This window comes from Halyomorpha halys, unplaced genomic scaffold (genome assembly GCF_000696795.3).
Source record: "Halyomorpha halys isolate HHAL.00 unplaced genomic scaffold, Hhal_1.1 Scaffold601.1, whole genome shotgun sequence".
Taxonomy (NCBI): Eukaryota; Metazoa; Arthropoda; class Insecta; order Hemiptera; family Pentatomidae; genus Halyomorpha; species Halyomorpha halys.
The window spans coordinates 615,148-623,597 of NW_027112563.1; the positions used below are offsets into that span (position 1 = coordinate 615,148).

At 30.1% G+C, this 8,450-nt stretch overlaps 2 protein-coding genes across 3 annotated transcripts in view; both read right to left on the reverse strand.

The window, feature by feature from the left end:
- KrT95D (phosphofurin acidic cluster sorting protein KrT95D) overlaps nucleotides 1-6,940 on the reverse strand; it is a 52,630-nt gene extending 45,690 nt beyond the window's left edge. Inside the window, exons 1-2 of one of the 2 annotated variants that reach the window (XM_014426890.2) lie at nucleotides 6,645-6,938; nucleotides 3,828-3,915 (exon numbers count right to left, since the gene is read on the reverse strand). In XM_014426890.2, the coding sequence (XP_014282376.1) occupies nucleotides 3,828-3,915; nucleotides 6,645-6,751 (195 nt within the window). In that variant the 5' untranslated portion in view covers nucleotides 6,752-6,938. Of the gene's footprint in view, nucleotides 1-3,827; nucleotides 3,916-6,644 lie in introns of both variants that reach the window. The other variant, XM_014426891.2, reaches the window with a different exon arrangement.
- A 1,127-nt stretch (nucleotides 6,941-8,067) lies between these two features.
- Nucleotides 8,068-8,450, reverse strand: part of LOC136796504 (uncharacterized) — a 1,291-nt gene continuing 908 nt past the window's right edge. Inside the window, exon 2 of the mRNA XM_067050368.1 lies at nucleotides 8,068-8,240. Coding sequence (XP_066906469.1) covers nucleotides 8,068-8,240 — 173 coding nt within the window. The remainder of the gene's footprint in view (nucleotides 8,241-8,450) is intronic.

An 8,450-nucleotide genomic window follows, 5' to 3' on the forward strand; every position in this document is an offset into this window, starting at 1 on the left:
CGATAAAATAATACCGGAAAATATTTGTTTATATCCCATATCGATATTACAACAATGTGAAATATCGAAAAAAATATGTAATTATCTAAATAAAATGTCGATATTCCTATTTTAAAATCTCTATTTAATATTTTAGTCATTTTAAACAATATATCGTTATTTTGATAAAATAATATCGCAGTATTGTTCTTATATACCATATTGATATTACAACAATGTAAAATATCGAAAAAAAAATGTGTAATTATCAAAATAAAATATCGATATTCCTATTTTAATATTCCTGTGTTATTTTAGTCTTTTTAAACAAAATATCGATATTTTGATAAAATAATACCGGAATATTGTTGCTAATATTCCATATCGATTTTACAACAATGGGAAATATCGACAAAAATATGTGTAATTATTAAAATAAAATATCGATATTTCTATTTTAAAATCACTATACAATTTTCTAGTCTTTTTTAACAAAATATTGATATTTGGATAAAATAATATCGGAATATTGATGCTCATATTCTTTATCAATTACAACAAAAAGAAATATCGAAATAAATATGTACTTATCAAAATAAAACATCGATAATCTATTTTTAAATTTTCTTCAATAAAACAATTATATTTTAGTTTATATTTGTTATGATTATGATATGGTTGTCGTGGTGTTCAAATAAGTCTTCATATGTCTTGCTATGTTATCATTTTATAATTATTATTACTTTAATTCGTTAAATTTTCAATATCGATATTTTAAAATATCGATATTTTAAAATATCGATATTTTAGTCCCGATATTATATCGATATCGATATTGCTATCCGATATCGATATCAATACTTTTCTTTCGATATCCCATCCCTACCGTATACTAACCAATGTGGGATTAATATTAACTGCTCCAGGTGGGAATCAAACCCACAATGTTCTCAACAAGGTGCTCTGGGACCTACTCCCAACCTGCATGGCTCTTACGTCTCTGACAGCTATTGATACTATTGACCAAAAATAATAAAGTTCCTTATCAAATGATCCCATACGTAAGATATGCTGCAGGCTCTTTTGAAGTCTCTTAGCACAAATCAATGGTGACTGACTATATTTGGAAATACATTTTACTTTTTAAAAACTGCTAAATACCTGAACTAAACATAATAAAATTGAAATGAGTGGATGGAATTATGTTACAAATATACGAACCCAGAGAAAAATTGAGTTTAGTAATTTTTTTTAAACCTATTTTAGATTGGAAAACTGAATTTTCAACTTCTGAAAACTAACATAATTTAATTATGAGAGATAGTTGACTGTGGATGATGAACGAGGAGAAGATGGTTGGGGGTGCGGTCAGTGATAAACACAAATAAGTTGGATTAACCTATTTTTAATGTGCCAACGTTTCGGCTAGAGTTTCTAGCCTTCTTCAGGGCTAAAAACAGAACAAGATAACAACCTCAGTAGGTATAGAAAAATAAAAAAGAAAGTATAAACAGAATAATTTTACACATAAGATGAATAATTTTACAAGATAGAATTAATAAAATGAAGTAATGAGAGAAGCGGGAAATAAAATGTATACATAGGTAATTGAAAAAGTGGGTAAAATAACATAATATAAGGAAATGAAATAAAAATGAAGTTATATAATGCAAAGAAATATGAACATTTAAGTTATTATTAATTTAAAATTGAAATATGAAAATAAAATAAAAATTGAGAGGAAGAAAATATATGTAACAGTAATAGATGATAAAGAGGCAAAATATAAGTAAAGTATACCAAGAAATGAATATAAAAAAAAAAAAATTCTGAAAACACCAATAATAATATAGTGAACAAAACTTATAACGCGGGTAAGGAAAATGGATAAAAGTGGAGAAAATAAGGGGTAAGAGTAAAATAAAGAAAGGGGAAAGAAAACAAAAAAAGAATAAAAACGAACCTGTTCGCTGGAAAATCAAACGCCTAATGGATGCTGCGCTAATGACGGCCAAACTCAGAATTAAAAAAGCCATTACAAGAATGACTAAGTTTTTTTTTTATAAAAAGAAAACATTACGAGAGGGTGAAAATAAAAAAAAAAGTAGAAAAATTTAGAGGAAGAAAGCGTGTGAGAGGGTGATGACAAATGGTTATAGGAAGAGTTAAAAATATATACGAACCAACGAATTACCGGAAGATGACAGTGTCATGGTTATTTAACTACAGTTAAAAAGAGGAAACGTAATATAAGAGGGGTATGCCAAATGTGCGTAATAATACGTTAAAAGGTGGGCGGAAAAAATAATATGAATTTATAAAAAAAAAAAAAAATGTGAAAATTACTTTTTTAATAAATTAACTATTTGTGAATATGTTAATGAGAAGTTGTTCTTGTCGGTTTTTAAATTGGCGGAAGAAGGTTCTAATTGGATATAGAGGCTTTCAGAGATGAGCCTTTTGTCATGGTTATGAACAGTAACGAGTATAGACGTTTTTTCGAAATCGAAGGAATGATTTAATGATAGAGAATGTTCCGAAAGTTTAGAGACAGAATGATTATGTGAGGAAATAGAGTATTTGTGTTGTTTGATATGGTCTTTTAGGAGATGACCAATAATAATAATAACTCCCTTCCGTTCCTTGACCTTCACATCATAAGAAACCCAGACAACACCATATCCACTGACTGGTACACCAAACCTACCTACTCAGGCAGACTTCTAAATTACCATTCCCAACATCCCAACATATTAGTTCATACTTCTTTGCATTATATAACTTCATTTTTATTTCATTTCCTTATATTATGTTATTTTACCCACTTTTTCAATTACCTATGTATACATTTTATTTCCCGCTTCTCTCATCACTTCATTTTATTAATTCTATTTTGTAAAATTATTCTGTTTATACTTTCTTTTTTAATTTTCTATACTTACTGTGGTTGTTAACTTGTTCTGTTTTTAGCCCTGAAGAAGGCTAGAAACTCTAGCTGAAACGTTGGCACATTAAAAATAGGTTAATCCAACTTATTTGTGTTTATCATTGACCGCACCCCCAACCATCTTCTCCTCGTTTAACATAATTTAAGCTTCAGAACAATTAAATAATGTATTATGTAGAAAGGAGTATTAAAAATATTCTTCCAAGCAAAAACTCTATTTTTCCTAGAATGTCACCTCAAACCTTCATCCACTCTTGTCTTAAATTGGCTATCAAAAATTATTTATTAGAAGTAAAAAACACACTCGAACTTATTAGTGATTAGGGAGACTGAGAATAATATAAAAATTGTAAAAGAAATGACAGCTAGAAAACTGGAAGATTTGTGGAATTTGTTTCTCATTGGGGGACTTTGTAAGAGAAAAATTATTTAATCATAGGTTGATTGAAAAATTTTAACTTCCCAATAACATTTTTCAAGTTACAGTTAGATATGAATATACAATTTTTTTTTTTTTATGCAGAAACCTTTTATAGGTTTTGAATTTTAACAACCTATTTTCTTTTATTATAATCTTTTTTAGTTGTTTTTCATTTAATAATAATTAATTCAATATTTAACATAAATTCAATGATTTAAAATTAATTTAATGATGATTAATAATCTAATTTTCTTTTTTGAGATAAAATATTAAACTTTTGGGAAAAAGTGTGACCCCAGCAATGTCATCAATAGTCTTATCGATAGTGCTGACAATCGATATTAAGGATAGTAATATTGAACTATTGCCAACCCTAGGATAGGTGGGAAAGAAAAGAATAGATAAGTATTTTAGTTGTAATTATATCATTATTTACATTTAACTGTCTAATATTTTAAAGAATTTCATGCTTTAACATACCTGCATTTTAACGGCAATTGATAAAGATGATACGTCAGATCCTAATGGTTTTAAAACAATCAGTCTCGACAAAGTTAACGAGCATAATCTAAAAAAAATTAAATATTTTACTTGAAACTTACTAGCAAAATTAATACAAGAAATTATTTATTTTTTTAGGAATGAATATAAATACTTAGGAATAAATATAATTGAACTTGACAAATGGAATTCAAAGGCAGATTCATGTTCAAGTCTAGGGAGAACTTTATTTTTTGTTCTATAAACTAAGGATAAATACAGGGGTCAGAAGGGCCTCTTGGAGCCTATCTGGTTTCAATTAAGTGGGTTTTTCATTGGGTATGGAAAAAAATCTATCATTAAAAAATAAATAAAAACCAGATGGCTACATCACCTCACGTTTGATGAGAAACAGCACTAACTTTCTCAAGTACAGAGCCTATAACCCTTCATGGGATATATATATAAATTCCAATATCAATTAGATTACATTATATTAATGCATTCATCAATAATATACATGTTTTTAAACAATCAAATCTATGCAATGTCAGTTAACTAAGTATTATTGATTTATTTTTTTTAAGCATGAAGTACTACATCATGAAGTAAAAAACAATAAAAATGAAATCAAATCTCTCTTCCAATTTGTTTTACAAGGGCGAACAAGTTGGTGTAGGTACTCAAATTAATATTTGAATTAATATTGGTGTGTCGCCATATCTCGCCAGGTTTAGTGTGCTATCAATTTTTAAATAATGAATGTATCTTCCAAAATGGATAGGATTTCATTTCTACTTTCCCATTTGGGCTTCTAATCAAGCATATATATATTTAACAAAAAATAAAAATAAAGACAATTTTAAAACTTATATTAAATAAAATCACAATAATTATGCAGAAATAATTGATGATTTAAAGAAAGAGAAATAATCAATTAAGGAAAATGCATAAAACTAGCAATATAAAAAGAGAGAGGAATTTAAGAGCTAAATAAAATTATAAGAATTAGCAGATTTGATTATTTGCATTGATGCAGATTTGACTAATTGATATATTGAAGCAATAATATGTATCAATTGCACCTTATTAAGAAAATGATTAGAAGTTAACCAACATAAAATGATATTTTACACTAAGCAGAAAAAAAAATTGAAAAAACAGACTAAATACTTCTGATTTTTAAGGCTAATTATGAGTAATAGGTATGTTTTTGTGGACAATTTGGTTATAGTATGATATAGTAGGCATGGTCTATGTTAATGCATAATTTCTCATAGACTGATATGCCAAAGTCACTTCTTCTCAACTGTTATTGGGTATTTGTACCTTTTAACACCTGTAATTTTTAACCACATGTTGTTTGTCATTAACAAATGCCTTTTATCCATTTTAGACAAGGAAAATGGTTCTTTAATATTAATATGTAGCCTGCAGAAAGAGGTAAACATAGAGAAGGCTGGAGTGTCTGATACATTTTAGAGATGCTTGGAATAGTGAAGTCCACTATTTATGACACACTCCAGCGATTCTGGGAGACAAGGCGCAATCATCTGAGGACTGGCTGTGGCCCCCTGAAAGCCATAATTAAATTCATTGATTGAAACCCCCTCATGAATAGAGATCACCATTTGACTGTGCCTGAGGTTTGGGATAGATTTCAAATGGTGAAAAATGCCCATCTTAGTTCGAACGCCAGACTACAGAGATTGTGAGAGCACAAACTTTGAGTGAAACAACAAATGAAAATTAATTAAATAAGAAATTACTTTTTAATACTAGAAAATCCTGAAGTGAGGAAACAAGACCTCAAAATGTTGATGGAAATAGAAAAATAGATCTATAGATATAGCGATAATTCTTTGTTTTATATTTATTTTGAACTAATTTCATACATATTTTTTTTAAATAATCCATGAAATGATTGAATAATCCATTCTCACATAAATAAATAATTACTGCAATAAATGCATTATATTAATTGAATGATCTGATATAAAATGTTGACTAAAATTGTTAGTGGGTCCAACAGACACACCTATCATGTCGGTTAATGTCCATTTATTCACTGGACAAACTGTTGAATCAACAGATTTCATTATAGAGACTAAGATGGGCACACTTCAAATGAGAATTGGCTCAGTTATGACACATCAGTATGGCATTTCAATTTAGATCAAAACGTACTCACTCATAAAAAATTATAGATAAAAATTTGAACTACTAGAACAAAAGAAGGTATACTTAAAGCAGTCTAAGGAGAATCAATTAGGGATCTATCTAAAAGAAAATAACCAATAGCAAAGGTATTAAAATAATTGAAAGATATAATTATAAAGCATATAATTAAGATAAAGCAGAAATAATTCTTTGCTATGATCCTAAAGAATTAGAAGTAACATTCTTTCGCAAGGGTTTAGCAGGACAAAACATGAATAGGAATCATTCTGCTGGCCTGACAGAATGATGCAGAGTGTGGAGTATCGATATTAATTTATTATTTGTCACCTTTAATAACTTCTTTACATCAACATACAGAATAATTGTCACTACATAATGATGCAGATATAACAGGGTGTTGAATAGTCAAGACATACTTAATGAATATGTCCAAGTTATTAACAAAATTTTCTTTAAATTTTAATAACATTCCTTGAATGTTTAAAGCACCTAAAAACGGCCACAGAATTCCAAGACTGAACATAAATAAAACTTGTAAAACAGCTCAACTGATAAGAAAAAGTAGACCTATAACATTAATATGAGCAAAAAATATGCATCGCAGTATTCATAATACTGATTTAATCAAGTACTTGCCTAGGAATACAGTTTGGAGGAGTCCTATCAACTTCCCAAGTAGCAAATAACTTCATAGGCACAGGCTTAGCGCCTATGACCGGTGATTGTTTAATCTTATCAGTCATATTTACGGAAAATATAAAAAAAGACTAGTTCGAACAGAAATCTTTCAATTTTGCATCGTTGATGAAGAAAGAATAAATGCCTCCAGCATGAGACATATATACTGACAACAGCTACATTACAAACTAACAAATAAATAAACAAACCACTACACTAACAGAACATTTTTGAGTAAAACAGATGCAGTAAAATCCAAGGAGCTCAGGCAGAGCAAAGAGGTAGGTTGACAAAGATGAGTCAATATGCCAAAGTATGAAATATAAAAATTATAAAATTTGTCATGGGACAGAAATGTTTAGACAAATAATTCATTCTCTTAGATTTCAAGCGTTTTACCATTTTCCACGTGCATTTCTTGAAAAAAAAGACTTCGCCTGCTTCGAAGAGGTTTATTGCGTTGACACCAACGGATCCGTTAGATACGCCGATATTGTCACATTTACCAAAATCGGAGGCACGGCTCTGGTCTTGGATCTAACGGTAAGATTTGTGAGTAATGACCTCGAACAGGAAGGTGGAGTGGGAAGGGAAAAAAAAGGAAATATATGAAAAATGCGTCCCTTTCCTTAAGAAAAAATTCCGCGAGACGTTCGGAGAGAGAGTTCACCATGAGAGGCCTCTGGTTTGGATCTCACGGAACAATACCAGATAAAACAAGGAGCTTCTTAGAAGGCCTAGGTGTTAGCATCGGGGATATTGCGATCTTAGCGGAAAATATTATTTTGGACTACTGCTGTGACTAGTATTTCTCTGGTTTGATCTCACACCAATGTCTAATAGTGAATTTGTTTAACGGGTCACTGGGAAAGATCTGAGAGGGTAAATTCGGGAGAGTGACTTTGTCGATCAAATGAAATGAAAATTTTGAAATGGTGAAATGGATGGGACAAGAAAGGGAAAGAAAAAAAGAATAAATTGAAATATTTATATTTAGTGTTTAGATGGGATTTGATTGCAAAAGGAAACTGTGGGGAAAAGAAAACTGTTTTCTTTCTTTTTTATTATATCATGTAAATATATGTAATTTATACATGTCCGATCACGAATTGTTTAGTATACTGTGTAATGTAGCGACCCGATTTATTTGGGCAGCATGGATGAATGAAGCATTTCTCTCTCTGATTGATGGGTATATATTTACGTTAAGTTGTCAATACTTCCTATCTGTAATCCAAGTAACATTAAGAAAACGATAAAAAAAAACAATTATTTTTGGCATCTGACATAACATTTTTCATGGCTTATAATAATAAAATACATCTTACAGGTTTTTTTTTTGGTTTTTTTTAAAAACCGGCCTAGAAGCACCGCGGCCTGCTCAAAACAGCCCAATTGCCTTTGCAAATCTGGACACTTTATAAGGATCCACTGTTTCGCAAAGTTTGGGATCCAAGATACGATCCTTACCAAAGATGAGGAATCGTGTTCTTGCCACTGCATCACATTTGCGCATGATTGTAGTAAGCAGTCTCTTCCTCCTTTCTGCAGAACCTGCAGATAGGGGACTCTATCAGTCTCATTTTATAGAGATGCTTGTTTAACTGACAGTGTCCTGTGTATAGTCCTGTCACCCATCTTAGGATACTCCTATCCATATTAAGATAAGCAATTGCTTCTTTTCGGGCAGGGTCCTTTGAGGAACATTTTTGATTGCTCCATCCCTCAGGTATTTCTCCAGAGTAACCCAGCCTTGCTCTCAGC